The 18,589-nt window shown below is 43.2% G+C and overlaps 1 protein-coding gene across 2 annotated transcripts in view; it reads left to right on the top strand.

Annotated features, from left to right (window-relative positions):
• Positions 1–14,474, top strand: part of RPN2 (ribophorin II) — a 30,306-nt gene extending 15,832 nt beyond the window's left edge. The window contains exons 9-18 of one of the 2 annotated variants that reach the window (XM_019484605.2): positions 137–242; positions 3,048–3,139; positions 4,105–4,219; positions 5,688–5,882; positions 7,657–7,743; positions 8,302–8,397; positions 8,870–8,945; positions 9,704–9,833; positions 11,567–11,653; positions 14,133–14,474. In XM_019484605.2, the coding sequence (XP_019340150.1) occupies positions 137–242; positions 3,048–3,139; positions 4,105–4,219; positions 5,688–5,882; positions 7,657–7,743; positions 8,302–8,397; positions 8,870–8,945; positions 9,704–9,833; positions 11,567–11,618 (949 nt within the window). In that variant the 3' untranslated portion in view covers positions 11,619–11,653; positions 14,133–14,474. The remainder of the gene's footprint in view (positions 1–136; positions 243–3,047; positions 3,140–4,104; positions 4,220–5,687; positions 5,883–7,656; positions 7,744–8,301; positions 8,398–8,869; positions 8,946–9,703; positions 9,834–11,566; positions 11,654–14,132) is intronic. The other variant, XM_014609731.3, reaches the window with a different exon arrangement.
• Positions 14,475–18,589: the final 4,115 nt, after the last annotated feature.

Here is an 18,589-nt window from a genome sequence, read left to right as displayed (position 1 = left end):
AATGGAAAATCCAGCATATGTTGCTCATTAGTCTTTGACTTCATAATTTCACATTCCCATATTAGTATTCCAGAACACTAGTATTCCAGTATTAGTATTTTTCTTTTTTTTTTACCTCTTGCTTTTGCTGTCACAGCGATATCTTTGAGTTGAACTTCATGAATGTCAAACCTGCCAGTGGATATTATGATTTCTCTGTCAGCGTTGATGGTGACACTCGATTTATTGCAAACAAAGTTGAGGTAGGTATGTGTTTGTAGCCATTGTTTAATGAAATGATTACAGTTTACATTATTTGAGCGTCTGGCCTGTTATACTGATTTTGTGCCATTATAGTTTTCTGAAAACCTTTACATTTTGACCTGGCCTTAAAACCATAAAAGATAGTTTTAGTGTGTATGTGCATGCATGTGTCCACTTACGAAGGAGATAATTTGAAATTACTGAACTGATTTATTTAATTGCTTTGAAAGTCAGACACTTTTCATTCCATCCAGGAAGAGCACACACCAACTGCTGAAACTTCCTTAGCCTGACAAAGGGTTTTTGAACTCGAAAGCTTGCTTAATAACTATTCTCCAACTATTTGGGTTGGTCTAATAAAAGATATCAAATTCACCCAAGGAACCTTGTCTGCCTATGTCCTTAGACCTACACCCCTGCAGACACTTATACATGCACATTAAATACAGAATAAAGAGCACATAAAGCAGATGTATGCATAACCTTCTTTAGTATGAAGTAGTGATAGAAAACTGTAAATAGGCATGTTGGTTTTTTAGATTATAGTTAACCATACTTAGAGTATGGTTAAATTGAGACTGCCTGATACTTTCTAATATTAAAGGTAAGCAGTTGACTTTTGTCTGCCTATGTACATTCATTAGCCCATATAGTCCAGTCCCATCTTCTTGTATCTGTTAATCTATTTGTATTGGGAAATGACAGAATGAGGCAAGTTGTGGATTAAGGCCTTGTTCAGACAGACTTTTCCAATTTGACCACTGCCTGAGTCATGGAAACATATTATTGTATGAATACTTTAAGGTTTTACCCTAGATTTTCTCCTGTGAGGAAGATGTTTTCTCTAAGGCCCTTCACAGATTCCAAGCAATTTTTCTTTAAGCTCATCGCTGTCTCAGACCAATGGTGGCAGGTGGGAAAAGTTGTCACTTGTATCAAATGATGTTTACTGTAGGGGTTAATTTTTTGCCCTCAATTCTTCTGTAATGAAAAATATTAGCATTTAAAATTGTAATGGCTCAGTCAGCTTGGAGTGGAGGTAGAAGACACTTATTTACAAATGCTGACCTCTGCTGCGCATATCAAGTCAACATTATAATTGTAGTAATAATCACACTCAGAGCATCAGAAGGGGATTGATGGTGTTACTTAAACTCTCTACAAGCATGTTGTACCAGTAGGAATGCATTAATGTGGATGGCTTTGTGTGAACTGCTCCTAATAAGACATGTTATGGGGGAGAGCTGCTGAGGAAGCTACATTTTTTGAGGCTGTCATTAGTGTTAATTGTCCCTAATGCACTATAGTTTTTGACAGTAATGAGCTAAACTGGAGGGCTATTACTCCAAGCAGAAAACTGCATTTCCTGGCATTAAAGTATTTGTGAGACGTGTTTGCGTGTGATACAGTTTAAAAAAAGGCAGTGTTGAACAGCACTGAAAGTGCCCTCACTTGACTTTTAAATTAAGTGTGGTTCAAATTCTCAATTCTTCCACTCCTGTTATGGGATCAGACTAAAGCTCTGAACTCTAGTTACCTTGGGCAGAACCCATCACCCCCCGCTCCCCTCCCCCTCAAAATAAATCTGTCTGACTTCTTTTTTTTTCTCCTTAAGTTTTGTGTTGCAAAGGTGTTGCAAAGGTTCAGTCAAAAACAACAGGACAAAAAAATTTGCTCTCCCTCTGTCTTTTCTCTCTTCTTCACCCCCCCCCACCCCACCCCACCCCACCCCACCCCAGACTGCACATAGGTACAAGTCCTCTAGATAAGCTTTCTGTCGAGATGAAAATGTGCATGGAGGGGTAGGGCCTGACTCACTAGTAACTGTATGGAAACAAGCTATGGTGGATGATAAGGGAAAACGTCTTGGCAGTGAAACAGATTCTGACTCTCCACAGAGTGTTTTATGAGCTGTGAGAACAACTGTGCTAATTAAAAATTATGCTCTGCGGCAACTGCTTATGTTTGGGAGGCAGACTGAAATAAATCCTGCTGGCCTTGATGGAGTACTTAAATTGTCAGCTGTTGAGGCAGGGACTGCCTTTTTGCTCTGGATTTATACCACACGTGGCACAATAGAGTCCTAATACACGACAGGTCTCCTAGGGCTACCACAATACAAATCATAAATAACCTACTCTAATTATGAAGGGAAATCACTAAATTAAAGTCTAGGTCAGTATCATTTGGGAAATAATGCTTTGTTTTTGCCCAGTGTTAGAGAATGTGCAGAAACCCTGTTAGACATCTGCAGCAGTAAAGCTATAATTAGTGACTGTCAAGAGAGTTCAATTAATATCCCGTTAAGGGGAACAGAGAAATGCAGAACATTATATTAAAAAAGAAAGTACAAAAACACATCAGATTTAATACATAATGTCCATTAATTTGAAATAAAACCTAGTAAGATCTGGATGCTTGAGCTGTTTTAGTTGTTCTGGTATGTTAAAAGGAACAAATAACAACTGCCTGATGCAATAGGTATGCTATACTTTAACTCATTGTACTTTGTGAGGTCTAGAGATTTAAGGGGCTTGGTGTAGGAATGCTGGCCTAATATCAAGTCTCAATGATCAATCCTTGTCAGTTTCCTTTAGTTTTGTTTTTTCTCTCCACACCTTCCTACAATATTGTATTTTGTGGAAAATCCTGACAAAGGAACCGGTTCCAATATGTTTAGGATTCTCTGGGCCTGAGAGTAAGGAGAATTTGTAGGCATCTTTAGAAAACTGTTGGCATAAACTGAGTTTGCATAGATATAAATAGACTATACTAAGCGGTTTCTCTGTTGTGCTTGGCTGCAGCTGAAAGTAAAGGTCTCCACTGAAGTTGGTATTACAAACGTGGATCTTTCTACTGTGGATAAGGATCAGAGCATTGCACCAAAAACAACAAGGTAAAGCTGCAGTGTGCGCAATGTCCTTGTAAATGACAGCAGTGAATCTAGGCTATATAGGTCTTCAGTTCTTGATCTAGTGCAACAAAAGCAAAGAGTCTTTTGTTTTGGATTGTCGTCAGATCTGTATCTGTGCCTTCTCCTTTCAACTCAATACTTGGGAGTTGGGTGGAGGAAAAAATGGATTGATTTTTTTAATGAAAAAAATGCAGAAAGAAGCCAGAAAACAAAGGGCCCTTTTTGTGCTGGCAGTACTCAAGGCAGCAAATACAGCTGGTTAAAATAATTGCCTAAACATTTATGGCATTGGCAGAATTCCTCTAGAGAAGACTTTCTAAGGCTATACCTGTGTTCCCTGCAGGGTGTGATCATAGCATATACAGGTGGACCTATGCTAGTTTTAATCTAGTAATCTCACCTAATGATCAGCAAAGAAGCACTAATGCCGATTTTGCTGTGTGCTGTGCAAGACAGCTGGGTGCCTGCATATATGCTTGCAGCTAGTCTGCACTGGAGTCTGTCACTGCATCTTTATTGCCTTTGGCACTTGCATCAGCTAGGCCTAGCACAAGTGTGTCTGTGTGTGCCACAGTTGTACCTTCGACTTCACTGGAAGCATGCTTTAAGGTAAATGTGTGCTGTAGGAAGAGGTTGCCATCATTTGTGGGTTTACCACAAGTCTTTCTTAACTAGTGTTTTTGCCTTAAAACCACGCACCACAGATGGCTTACAAAAATAAATTATACTAAGGAACTGCACTATTTTGATTTGTGGGAGGTGGTGATGAGACAGTGAAGCATTTTAATTCTCTTAACTGATGGTCTGTTTCAACAAATAATCTGCAACAAGAAGCCGTGTGAGTAAACTGATACTGTAAGCTAGGCTTGTGCATGTCAGTCGCTCTGAACTCCAGTTCCCCGTTGAAAAACCAACTCAGTCATTATTTTTTTTTCTCCTTGCTCTAGGGTAGCTTACCCAGCTAAAGCCAAAGGATCGTTCACAGCTGACAGTCATCAGAACTTTGCCCTATCCTTCCAACTGCTAGACATGAATAGTGGAGCTGAACTTATCCCTCACCAGGTCAGGACAAATTCCTGTAGCTATTCTGCCATTTAGATTCCACCTTTTGTGGCATCTTAAGCAACCATTGCTCTTTTTAAAGAACAATTGCTGCTTTCTTGGAGTGTGAAAACCATTTTATAGTCTGTATGAAATGGATTGTGATGGGGAAAATTGTTGATAAATACAAAAGGTGGATGAGAGAGAACGCTGGATAAGAAGTAGGGCTGTGCAAAGCTTTGGTCGCTGATTTGATTTGGTGGAGATTTGACCCAGTTCAGCAGCCGAATCCGAATCGAATCAGGAGACCCTTTAATCTCTCCGAATCTAATCAGAACCCTCCGGATCAATTCGGAGAGATTCGTAAAGATTTGATGATTCGGGGACGGACACAGCTTTAAACATTTAAAGCACTTCCGGTCCACTTCCGGGTCCGCCAGGGAGTATGTGGGGGGATTCCCTCCCCTCCCCCCCTCAGCGGCTGGTGCCTCCTTGGGGGGGAGAGGGGCACCTGGGTTCCCCCCACAGCCGGGGCACTTGGGTTCCCCCCACAGCCGATCACTGAGCTGAAGCGGTGTGGGGGGGGGTCCCTCACGTCCTCAGCGGCAGACCCAGATACACTTCTGGTCCAATTTCGGGTTCACTGCCGAGCACGCAGAGGGGCTCCCCCCACACTGGTGTGGGAAGCTCCATCTGCCCCAGCATCGCCATGTTCACGAGTCGTACCTGGTACCTCGAGGTACGTAGGAAAAACATTTAAAGCTGTATCTATGGCCAAATCGCTGATTTTCTGAGTCAGCATTGAGTCTTCAGATTTGGATTTGGCCAAATTGAATCAGAACAGTGTTCCGAATCAACAAATCGAATCATTGTCCTCGATTCGGGCTGAATTTCAATTGCATACGGCCCATTTTGCACACCCCTAGTATGAAGGGAGTGAATTTATTTTATATACATTTTTTGCTATATTTTTAATATACCTTTACTAAACTTGATGCTGCTGCTTCCTTAAATTAACAGACAAATCAGAGTGAAGGCATCTTCTGTTTGAAAGTGCATTTCTTTCTTGAATATAGCCAGTTCCTGAAAACATTCACTTTCCTGAGATTGTATTTGATGTTGCACCCTCTTGCTCATAGACCAGTCAAGTGCTGTAGTAAAACATCTGAAATAGAGCTCAGTATGCCTACAGCAGGAAATGCCAGATGTCACAGATGCTTTCTGGGCAGTGTTGATACCTGTATTAGTCTACTTATAGTGGCAGGGGCTTGAAGTCAAGTGAATATGCCACGGATCCAGGAGTCAGCTTTCCAGGATTCTGTTCCTAGCTCAGCTACTGCTCTGCTTTGTAACCTTGCACATATCTCTTTTTAATCTGTTTTCCCATCTGTCAAGTGTGACTGTTGATCTTTGCCTGCTTCACTGGTGTCAGGGTACTTGAAGGTCCTCCAGAAGGTACAGATTATAATGTTGCTGCTTTCCACTTCAGACATTTGTCCGACTCCACAATCAGAAGACTGGGCAGGAGGTGGTGTTTGTTGCAGAACCTGACAACAAGAATGTATACAAGTTTGAGCTGGACACTTCCGAGAGAAAGACAGAGTTTGACTCTGCTTCTGGCACCTATACGCTTTACTTGATAATTGGAGATGCCACTCTGGAAAATCCAATCCTGTGGAATGTGGTATGTTGCCAAATATGCAGTTAGATGTTTCTTGAGATCACTGATAGTGTAGCAAGGAGCAACAATAGAAGCCTGAATGAACAAAGAGAAACGTTACAGTTCTTTGTTTCTGATCTTTTTTCCTGCATTATTAATAGACTCCGGTCTTAAAATGTGAAAGCTGAATAAATGCAAGAGCAAGAGGAGAATGAATGTTCAGCTCTCTTTGTGATGGAACAGAGGGTGTTAGGGTTTCGTGGACCAATTGGACATGGACTCAGTAGAGGTCTCTAATAGAAGTAACATGTATTTATTAGTTGGATATGAAAGTGTCCAGCTGTGAAGGGCTGATGAAGAGTATTTGCTTCCCTCTTCAGAAAATGAACTACCAGTTAAAAACAAAATAGGATGCATCTGCAAGGAGAATTTTACAGTTTAGAGGGACTGGGTTGCATATAAGATCAGAGGGAAGTATGGCTGGAAAGGACCTGACAAGGCCATCTAGTCTTGCCCCCGCTCAAGGCAGGATCAGCCCTGACTCGGCTATCCCAGCCAAGTATCTACCCAACATACAGGTTTCCCTCAATTTATGCGGGTTCCATATATGCAAATTTGCTCTTATGTGATCACCCTTTTTCTACCTAAAATTCCTTATATGTGAGGTAAATTCACTCTTATGCAATCAGGGCTCCAGTTCTCCCCACTCACCCCAGCCCCTGGGCTGCACCCGTGCCACGGTGCAGGCAGGTGGTGTCAGCTGCTCCCGGGTCTGCTGCAGCAGCTGGGGTGAGTGGGGAGAAGCGGAGCCTCTGGGGGTTCGGGGCACAGTGCAGCCCAGCGGCTACAGGCAGCTGGCATCAGCTGTTCCTGCAGCCACTGCAGCAGGGACTGGGGTGAGTGGGGAAATGCGAAGGCCCCAGGCTGCAACAGGCAACAAGGTAGCAGAAACTGAGTGGGTGCAGAGCACGGATCGGGGGGGAAGGCCTGCAGCTGTTGCTGCTACGTGCCCCCCAGGAGGGTTGGGGGGCTGCACTGGGATGTTCTTGAGGAGGGCGGTGTGCTGTGGGCCCCCAGATCTCTGTGCAGGACAACAGCAGGCTGTGGCTGCAGGCTGGGCCCAATGGGGCCACCAGGCTTTCCCGGGAGCTCAGCGGGCAGGTTGCGGGGGCTACGGTGAATTTGGGGGTGGCAGCTTCCCTTCCAACACTCTTTTTCAGGTGCAGGGAGAGTATGTAGTTGCTTTGTGTGCTCTCCTGGATGGAGTGCACCTGGCCTGATCTTGAGGACAATCATCCTGATCTTGTGGTTGTTTAGGGTCTGCTACATGGCTCTCATTAAGTTTATTACTTGAGTGCACGTTTCATGTCAGACAAAAGAGAGTGATGAGCAGAATATACCAATGTACCCAAAATAAAAGGTGCATAGGAACTAGCACTACTTAGATCTTTCTTAGTCTCCCGCTAAGGAGAGACTAATCATATTTTCTCCTAACAGTCAGACACATTAAGAATAGAGAATTATATTAGTGGGGAATAACGTGTAGCAGGAATGCATTCCACCCAGAAGAGCACACAGACTAACAACATATTCTCCCTGTGCCTGAAGAAGGGTGTTTATACCTGAAGGCCTGCAAAGAACAAGTTTTCCAACTATTTAGTTCATCCAGTAAAAGCTATCACATTTACCCAAAGAACTTTGTCTGCCTACTTAATGGTGTGGAATTTGTGTAAGGAATGTCTAATTTTTTAGAGCATTTTATCCCAGCATTTTGTAATGTGTCTCAATTCCATTTCAGGCAGATGTTGTGATTAAATTCCCGGAGGAGGATGCTCCATCCACAGTCCAGTCGAAGAACCTTTTTGTTCCTAAGCCAGAAATCCAGGTATAGTCAAAAAGAGGGCAGTTGTTTCTTAGTCATGCTAAGACTCATTTGATAAATAGCCTGTCACAAAGGAGCATCTTCATTGTGTTAGTGATGCCAATTAGAGGAAACAAAACTTACCATAAGAAGATAGTAGCCAAACTAAACAGCAGGCATAAATAAATATATAAAACTTTTATTCTATGAGTGCAGCAGCAAAATTGAGGGGATCTAAATATGAGCATTAGGACATCCTCCTTAACCTAGAAGAGGCCCTAGGAAGTGATGTGCTTCCAAAGATTTTTCTCACCTTTCTAGTCAACTTGTGATGAAATGGAGATATGCATGCAGTAGACCAGGTTGTTCTCTGCTTGCCTGAGTACAAGAAAACGTGACCACAACCAGAAAGCATGGGATTGCTTTGCTAGTGGCTAAACTAGACCTTGCATTGACAACATCATGAGGGGGATACTCTTGATCAGAATTAATGGGTGGGAACCATGAACAGGACTGAAACTTTTTACTTGCTGCAATGAAAGTTGGTCTTGAGTAGTGCTTCTAAAGGGCTTCTTTTCACAGCACCTGTTCAGAGAACCAGAGAAGAGACCTCCCACAGTGGTGTCCAACACATTCACAGCCTTGATTCTCTCGCCACTTCTTTTGCTGCTCATTCTGGTGAGTTGATCTCATTCTGGTGAGCTGCACATGAGACCTTCTTTCCCCACCCAGTCCAAAAAAACCAGCACAGAAGATGTGTTTAACACCTTGTCACCACACCATGTAACAGAGCTTCTGTGGTAAGTTTGGAGGAGGTACTTAGCAAAATACATGTGTTTTGCTGGCTCCTAGTTGTTTAGGAAATGCTGAGTGATGGACTACATTTGTGAAGTCAGAAGCAGGTTTGTTCCAGCTAGAAGCATAGTGCCTTCTGCCAAAAGAACTCATTAGTGATACCTTGACACCTGATCTTGATTGGTCACTGTATTTAACAAACTAGCTCTGCAGTTGTGACAAAGTTTTGATAGAGCTTGGTGGAACTCCTGTTCAGAAGGCCTGCTTAAGAACTTGAGAATATTTCACTGACTGCTGTAGAATAGAAGTTTCTGCTGAGAAGACGAGTGTAATTTGGGTTTTGTTTTTCTTTCAGTGGATTAAGATTGGTGCCAACATATCAAACTTCAGCTTTGCTCCCAGTACCATTATCTTTCACCTGGGTCATGCTGGTAAGTGCCAGAGGCACATTGCTCTCAGTGACCTCACACTGGTTTTACAGATCAGGGCTGATGGTAAATGGACTTGCTACCTATTAACTATAATGACTTAATAGCATAACATTTCTCTTGTTTTCCTCTGCCTTCCTGCCTTTCACAGTTGTTAATATGGTGATAAACTTGTTTTGGCCATCAGTTTATAACAGCTGTCATTACACTGGGCTTTTCTTGCATGCCATTTACCTCCATTTAAGAGCGCTTTTCGTTTCTAGGGGTTGCACTTTCTATTGTGCATTTACCCTTTTGTGGATGGGCTTTTTCTGGAAGTGGAGGGAGGATGGAAGCCTGTAAGAGTCCTTTTTTTTTTTTTTTCTAGGTCTGCTCCTGTAGACCAACTTGTCCAACAATTTCTGACCAGGAGGATTTACTTCTCCCTGAGGTCTACCAGTTTCACTCCTGTAGAGTGGTGTTACCTTGCTAGAACTCCCAGGTCTTTCCAATCTGGGAGAACTCAAGACTCAAATCTTTCTTTGTCACGTGGCAGCATGTTGCTGTACCCCTTGACAAGTTCCCATGAGCTCTTAAAGGCCAAAGCCCCCACAGAGCTGGGAAGATCTTAGTCCCTTAATGTTCTTAAACTTCCTTCATTACGTTTGCCATTCAAGAAAACAACTAGAAATCACACAACCCATAAGTGCTATACCTGTGTCAAGCATGGATTCATGAAGCCCATCTTGAGATTTTTCTGTCTTTTTTTTGTCTCTTCATAGCCATGTTGGGACTTATGTATGTCTACTGGACTCAGCTCAACATGTTCCAGACCCTAAAGTACCTGGCCATCCTGGGTGGTGTCACGTTCCTGGCAGGAAACAGAATGCTAGCTCAGAAAGCAATTAAGAGGTAAAGGGAAGTGTTGGGGCATGGATGTAATTGGAGGGGAAGGTGGTAATGTTGACAGCACCTGGTGTCAGAAAACAATACCAGTTTTTATACTACTGCGAGATGGACATTTCAATAGTGTCCACTTGACCTTTGACAGCACAGGTACTTGAAGGAGATGGGGAAAGGAGTTTTTGTCAATGGGACCCAAACTTGAGGTGTTTGTGGTTAAGCATCATGGCCATCCTGCTTTCTTGCAACTGTTTCTTTGCTTGTTTGCTATGTGGTGTATTAAACTTTGGGGAGGGTGATTTTACTAGCCTTTATATCCAGAGTAGCCATGGATTAAAATTTCCTGTAAATGTATTAATACCTTTTTGCAGCTCCACTTACCAGGTAAATGCTTTTATGGTTATGAGGAACTTGCATTGCTTTTCATAATGGTATTGGGTGGTACAAGGTTCATTAATGTTAGTGATGAGGTTTCTATTGTCACTGGTCTTCATAATGCTTAAAAGAGAAATGGAATGAAACTACAGTTATAATATGCTGTGCATGTCACATTTCCTTGCCTTTCCTACTATAGGAAAGATAATTTATTTAGGGAAGTGGAGAGGTCTGAACAAGAAGCAGCTACACTTCTGAGTCCTATGCAGGACATTCTCTGCCAGTTTCTGTCTTCATGCATTGACCTTTCTGATGTAGGCAAAACTTTTAGAGAATGTACTGTTCTGAGCTTAGATAGCTAACACTGCTCCAGCGTAGGTGGTATAACCTGGGCCCTCTCTCCAGAGTAACCAGTCTTGATGCTAGTGTGAAGCCTGGCTTCTGGCTTTGTCCTTTGAGGTGTTCTAGTCATAACTAGTATATTTTCATTGTCTTTCCTCCTTGGAAGAAGTTTGCATTTGTGCACACTTACATAAACATCCATGGGCTTCCACTTTGTAATTAAGGATTTCTCTGACACTAAGATCAGAACCTTAAAATCTAAGAAAGAAATAGCATTGTCAGTGACTTTACAGGGGTTTATTTCCTCTGAAAACAAACAGTGTTCAGTTCAGCTAGGCAAAGATGATCAGCTATGTTGAGCCTCCTTCGATCAACATTTCAGCCATCTTCCTTAGAAGAGTGTTTCCTCTCTCCTTGTTAGCACAGGGGTTCCATCAGAAATAAATTGCTAGCAGAGTTGTGTTTGTCCTGCACTACTGTATTTTAGTGATTGCCGACTACCACTATAGCAAAGTCACTTCAAGCTATGAAGATTCCTTTAAATGGTAAAGATAAAAAAACAGAAATTGTTACTGTCTTTTGTAAAAACCTCTAAGTTTCTTAGCAAAAATAACTGGGGAAAGTGGGTGACTTACAGCTTATCTGTCTCAGCTCTACCAGGGCTTCTTTTAGCACCAGCTGGTGAATGCAGGTAATTTACTACTTACTTATCTCTGAATGCCCTCTCAATGTTATCTAGTGACTAGTAAGCTACTAAAAGGCCTTGTTTAGTAGCTTGCTGCTCACCCCTGCCACATTCTCAGGTAGAACAATAATTAAGCTGACATTTTGAATCAAGCCACTGTCCTCTTGTGGTAGCAGAAAATTAATAATGGTAGTGCTTCTCATGCACACATTTATCTCAAAGTTATTGGAAGCCCTGGTTTTGCTTTTTACAGTTTTCTTTCATGTGTCCCAGCTCATGGAGCAGGGCTACTCTCCTTCTCACTATTCTCTCTCTCTTTATCCCTCTCTCCTTTTGGCAGGATCGCTGCAGAACAGAGCAGTAGGTTGGCAAAGTATAGAACGCTGCGGTAAAAGGGGGTTTTGCTAGTGACCAGCTCTTCCTAGAAGTAAGGGCCCTTTTGGAACTTGCCTTTCCCAGGCATGCTGGCTGCTTCATTTCATTCTCATCGCTCACTCCTTGGCCAAAATACATCTTAGCTGAAGCTTCTTCCTAGCCTGGCACGTATGACGGAGTCTGGGATGGGATGTACTTTTTACTACAGCTGGTTTGGTTGTTGTCTGGTATCTGTGTCCACCAGGAGAAAATTACTTCTTGGGTGGTGCCTCCTGCTTCCCTGATCATGTGCTAGATACATACACAAAACACAAATGCATCCTTTTTCTGGTGGACTAAACTGTGTGATAATGATAAAACACAAGTTAAGGCTTGTTTTTAAACAAGGGGTTTTATCATGACTGTAAATGAGCGACTTGTAAATGCTGGCTAGAGGCAAGGTAAGAAAAGTTGCCACAGTACAAGTTCTTCCCTGCAGCTGTGAATACTCCTTGGTTCTGCCCTGCAGTGTCTAAGTTATTTTATTCCAATGCATCTGTACCAAAAACTGACAGTTGGGCAGGATCATAATGTTCTGGCTTTGTAGTATGGTAACCAAATAGCCATTAGGAGCCAAGCTAAGAGATATCCCAAGTATAGCAAATTCAGTTGATTTGCCCGTGGGATAATTTGCCGCTGTAGTTTAATTTGTTCTTGTTCTGATCCCCTGCCACCATTATCTGCTCTGGTTAATTCACCAGAATGAAAACAACTGTGAATTATCTGGAGTTTACTGTATGACATTAAACTATGTGATGGATGCCATGCTGGCATCAACTGTCGTTCCTTGTAGGTCTGCAAATCATGTTGGTATCTCCCCTCTGTCATTTTGCAAGTGGCAAGCCCCTTAATTTCTGCTCTTAGTTTGGGAGCATTTACTATGTCCACTACTTACTATGTTTCTCCTAAACATACCATGCAGCAGTATTACAGGATCAGACTGCCCAAGTTGCTTCTGTGCTTGTGTGTGGTGATCCCCGTATTTCTCCTATGTGCTGAGTTCTTTCAGGGGTGGGGAGGGTAACGGGAGAAAATCAGTGGTAGGTTCATTTGATGGAGCTGAAGTCCTCCCATTTTGATTCTTTTGCAGCTGTGTAGTAATTCACAAAGCCCATGACCCAAATTTTCTAAGGGTGGAGACTAAACATTGAGCCCTAGGTAGTAATTGCCATGTATGCCTCTGCACTGTTAATGCTTCTGAGCACACGGATCAGGCCAGTGCAAACAAGCAGGATATTTTGTGGGGTTGTTTTGTTGCAGCAGTTCATTTTGCTTGGCTACCTTGACTGTTTGCCCTCATGTCCCTATTTGGACCCTTTCAAAACACACCCCATACCACTGCTATTCTCCGATGCTTTCTTTTTTTGTTCACAAAAAATGGTTGTGACGTAACTGAAACACAATTGGTTTACACTGATAGGCGAGATTGATGCATTAGGGCTCCTATAGACATGTGGGGAACCTGCCCTGACACAGTGGGAATCGAGTCTGCTGGAGCACAGGAATTGATGTGCTCCTGCAGCCTTCCGCATCACATGTATCAGGGTCCGTGTGTGTCCCCATGCTGAAAAAATGGCAGCCAGGCACTTTGAAATAAAATATGTTTGATGGGCTTTAGTTCAAAGTGCCCCATTGCCATTTTTTCAGCACCGGGACGCTGATACACATAACACATGGGCACTTTGATTAGCACAGCTTGCTAATTAAAGCACCTAATGCTGCAACCCAAAACACATCTAAAAATGCCCTTGGTCTGGTGCCTGGACATTCATTACATTTCAGTCCTTGTTACCACATTGTGGAGCAGACAAGGAATGGCCTTGTCTGCCTTCTATGCCACTCTTCTTATCCAAGTTGCATGCAATCAGCATCCTTCACATATGACTCCAGACCACAGCCAGGTCTGTTTTGATGCCCCCGGAATATATTTGCTAGTATGTGACTGTAGTGGAGTTCTGCTTGTGTGTGCGTGTTCTGAACTCCACATTGTTGGGGCCTCGTATTTTAGAGGTCCCGTTGCAGTTTACCACTGCAGTTGACTTCACTGGGTCTGTGATTCCGCAGCACCTTTGGGTCTCATCTATCCTCAGATGTGGTTTGTAGTGCCATGCATTAAACCCTACTAGGCTTGCTTTTCCACCCACATGGAGATGGCTGTTAACTAGGGGACACTAAGATCTTCCTATCATACTTCATGTGAACCCACTTATTTTAGGTGCACAAAACAGCAGCAGCTTCAGTTTAAGGATTGGAATTGGACTCAGCTGATGTTTTGTGAGGTTGGCCACCTCTTGTCACATGCCCAGAAATCACCTTTGCACTGTCTGGACATTTCACCACTCCTCACATTTGCTCCTCATGTGGTTTATCTTTTGTTGTGTAAAAGAAACCCTGTGCCTTCCCTCAGAAGAGCAGGGGGTGTTGTAATACAGAAGGAAATGCTTCATAGCATAGAAAATGTTAATTGTGTCTGGTTTTCTCTCCCCTTGCAGAACACACTAGTACCAGAAGAATGGAGGAAATTTAAAAAAGCAAACAAACTCCACAGGAAAGAGGCCAACAGACAATTAGGAGGCCAGAAATGCAAGGTGGAACAGATTTTTCTTTTTGTTGGTAATAAGTTCAAGAGGATCACAAATACATTTTTTTAAACCTTGTTTTCCACATTTGTGTTCCATGGCTGTTCTGAGTATGTTTCAAAGTAAGCCATCAAAGGCTGTCTCTTCTTCCCCCTCTCTTCCCCCCATCCCAGGTGTGTAGTTGGATTCTGTTTGTTAAAAAATGTAAGTCTGACATGCCTGTGCTTGTGGAATAAAGAGGACAAGAGGAAAGAATAGTTTAGAGTATTATTTGTAGCTGTTTCCAAGGCTGTGAGGTAAAGTTGGGCTTCAGCGAAGAATGAAACAAGTTTTCACGGCTTTGCCTGTCAGATAACATCTTTGTTGTGGATGTGGTTTTGTTGAAGTTCCTTTCACATTTATACTGCTTCTGCTGTTTGCTTTTCATATCCTCTCCCCTTCCGTGTTCATCAGAACCAGAGTTAAATGAGTTTCTGCAGCAGGACGGATGGATGCAAATACAATGCCTGCATCTATTTATCCAATACTTACTGCGCTGTCCTTAAAGGACTGCTGAGCTTTAATCTGGACTTCTCTGGATTAATTGAAGGTGCATTGATATAGTCTAAGCAACTGATAGTGAGCTCACTGGGCAGTCACCCACAATTGCCCATAATTTTCTAAGATCATCGCAGTCCATCTCAAACTGTATCAACACTTGGCTATTAACCTCAAACCTTATCAGGTCCTGCGAGACTGCCTTTGAGGGCTCTGAGTAATGTATGGAGCCTCCATGAAATGGGAACAACTGAGCAGCCTGAGCGCCAGTTCTGAATAACAACATAATCAGCATTAAAGGGGTGAGAACAGCAGGCTCTTTCGCTTCTTAATGCGCACTGAAATCAGCTCAGCTGGTGCCTTTGTATATTAAAATCATTGAAATTTGGCAAATGGATAGATGCTGTTTGACAATGTAAATAATTGCCTGCATTATGTATGAGCCTTTCTTACACAGCCTGTTTTAGACCAGCCTGAAGGGCAGGCTGCTGTGCCTGCACCATGGGAGAAGCTGTCCATGGTACTGAAGTATGAAGGCTTTAATGGGCAGTGCTCCCCTTTAAGAGCAGTTTGGGGTCAAAGGCCACAGGCAGTTTCATTCACACTCTTATAGGGGATGTTCAGATTAAAAGTCTCCTGTTAGAGTAACTTTCTAGCCTAGTTTTATTCCTTCTCCATCCCCTAGTACAGATCTTCCTACTTAAAGAGTAACTCCTTGGTTTTCCATCTGCATATATATATATATATATATATATATATATATATATATATATATATATATATATATATATATATATATATATATATATATATATATATATATATATATATATTTTTGCCAACCATGACAAACTGTGTGCTGAATTTGCTTGATCCTGTAAATGACATCACCAGCAAAAATCCTTGCCTCCTTACAATATAAACTAGGCAAGCACTAAGTCATTTAGGTTAACCGCTCCTGAGCCTTGCCGTTCAGCTTCTATGCCAGGGGCAGACAAAATACAACTTGCAGGCCAGATGCAGCCCGCCAAGCAATTCCATCCAGCCCGTGGGGCCCCTCCGTAAGCCCTGGCCCTTGCTGCCCCTACAAGCCGACTTGTCCCTGGAGGAGGTACAGCTCTGGTTGCTAAGCAACCACCCCAGCCTGGCCTGCCCCAGCCCCAAGCCAGGGGACACTGGAGACAAGAAGCCTCTGCCCTGGCAGAGCTTGTGCCTAGTCACCCTGAGGCTGTTCCCAAGCTCACTGCCTGCGAGGGTGGGAATTCAGGTATGGCCCCACTGGACCAGGGACTCCTGCTGGGTGGAAAAGGGGTGGAAATGTGGGGAGCTCTGTGCTATGGGCCAGGCTAGGCTGGCCCTGCACACTGTAGGAACTGTGCACTATGGGGCTGAGTGGAGCTGGCCCTGCTTGCTGCCACCATGTGTGGCCATGGACTTGGGCAGGAGCGCTATGGAGCTGGGGTGAGGCTGGCCCCACTTACTGCCACCACATGCAGCTCCAGGGACTCTGAGGAATTCCACCCCCCACACACACACCACCATACCCCCAACACACTTGCACACTCCCACACCCCCACCCCCTCCCATACATCCCACCCCAACCACATACACCCCATCCACCATATTCACACCCAACCACACACAAACACACTCCCCAACCCGCCCCCACATATACCCTCTTATCCCCCACACACAATATACAAGACTAAGACAGTATTTTGAACTGTAATGCAATTACCTACCTCTAGATACACTATGCAAACGCACATAAATCGGGACAAAAAGATTTTTTTAAATATAATTTTAAAAAAAATTAACATATAGTAGAAGTTTTTTGGTTTTGTTTTTGTTTGTTTTTTTAAGTAAATGATTTGGGGGGGTTTTCCAGTTTCAAGGTGGCAACCCTCTTCTCCCAAAAGGAGTGTATCTGGAGCAAAGTGAAGGCCTTCTGGTGGTAAAGGTCAGGGATTAAGGGTGGGACTTCCAGTCTTAAAATGGCAACCAGGGCATGGGGCACCTGTCAAGGGGTGGAGCTACCCAGGCAGCCCTTGACAGCTCACCAGAACTCATTAAGTGGCCCTCCAGTCAAAATAATTGCCCACCCCTGCTTGATGCATCGAAAGGCCAAGGTCAGAGGCCTTTTGCCACTTCGGTGCTATTATAGATAGTATTTGTACAGTGATGCTTTAAAAGTCAACAAAGAATGGAGACCCCCTGTGCCAGGCACTCTACAAACCAGGTAATAATGATGTGCCGGCAATTGACACTCAGTTATAGCTTCTCACGGGTATTTTAGCTCCTTTATCCCAAGTTTTCTTTGTAAAACATAGCATTTTACAAGTGTGGGGAGGATTTTAACCTTTAATACATAATTTGAGATTTATGTAAAAATTGTGTGCAAGAGAGAGTGCTGTGCCTCAACACTTCAGATCTTTCCTCTGGCCCTGGGGACCCTTCAGGTTCTTACCTGTCATTCCAGTTGTTGAGCAGAGGACCTGAGAGTCACTGTATTAGCCTAACATGGGATGGCTAAAGGAAATCTGGAGTGACTTTCTATAGTACCCTTGATTGACTTTAATGGAATATGTAGGGAGTTGTAGTCCTTGGGGTGTGTTTTTAGGTAGCCCTTGAAACTTGCATCTTTAGTTGCATCCATATTTTTACATCTGTAGGTAGGAGCAAAAGGATAGACTTCATCTACCCACATGCAAGTAGGCTAAGCATTTTAACTGTCAGCTCTTCTCCCAGCTGACTCTGGCTGCAGTTAGTTGCAAGAAGAACATTTTTTTACCACAAATCTAGAAGCTAAGTTGAGGCCTAAGGATGTATTTTCAGATGCACAGTAGGCCTGTCTTCTTTTTTACCATCCTCTCAGAAAAAACAGCTGGACTGTGCTTCACATTGATCAAGTTGACCATCTAATGGGAAATGAAAGGTGGGGGGATATTTTCAAAGGTCTTATCCTGCAAATATGCATGTGCAAACTTGTGCCTGCATCTACCCCTGGCTAGAGTTGGCAGGTGCAGGCATCCTCGCATTCTTTTTCTGTAACCTATACCTGTGTGTTAGCACTGCTGTTAGAATTAGCCCCTGCAGAATCCAGCTGTCAAATGCTGCTTCCTTAATGCTTAATGATACAGGAGTTCTTGGGAGAGAAATGGGCACACGTCTCAAGAGACCAAGAAGAATCTGGTCCTGCTGTTGGACAAGTTTGTTCAGAACAACTTTTATTTCTGCTGCAATGATGGGAAAGTTAGACCCACCCTGAAATTATTTACAGTTCATCCTGAAGGCGTAATTGTTACATGTGCAGTTGTTGGAGAATCAGGAGATTGGAACTGGAAGCAGAATAATGTTCTTCCTGGGTAGGTAAGGTCATTGAGGGGGGACAATGAAGTGTTCGTCCTTCTAAAGAGCAGTTAAAGAGGGATCTAGACAAGGCCCTAAATTTAGTTAGTAGTCCTCTGTTAAATGACTGAAACAGCGTATCAGTATAATGGGAAGTTCCCACCCCTGTTGTACCAGTCTCATTTAAAGCAAGCAAGCCAATCCTCTCCTCTTCTGTTTCAACAACACAAGGTTAGGCTACTGAGCCTTAGTACCTGCTAGTGGGTTCAGTCCTGCTGCAAGTGATCTGTATGGGTAGGCCTGACTGGATAAAAAAGTCGGGCCTGAGGCCCCAGTGTGGTTTCTAGTAGACTGTAAATGCTTGGGACCTTTTCTTCCCCTAAAGAAAACTTGTAAGATACAGGCATACAATGCTTATCCCCTCTCCACTTCGAACAGCATCAGTCAGAGGGAGGTATCAAATCAGTACATACGGATAAATTGAT

This window comes from Alligator mississippiensis, chromosome 9 (assembly GCF_030867095.1).
Source record: "Alligator mississippiensis isolate rAllMis1 chromosome 9, rAllMis1, whole genome shotgun sequence".
Lineage (NCBI taxonomy): Eukaryota > Metazoa > Chordata > Crocodylia > Alligatoridae > Alligator > Alligator mississippiensis.
This window is presented reverse-complemented; position numbering and strand designations above follow the sequence as displayed.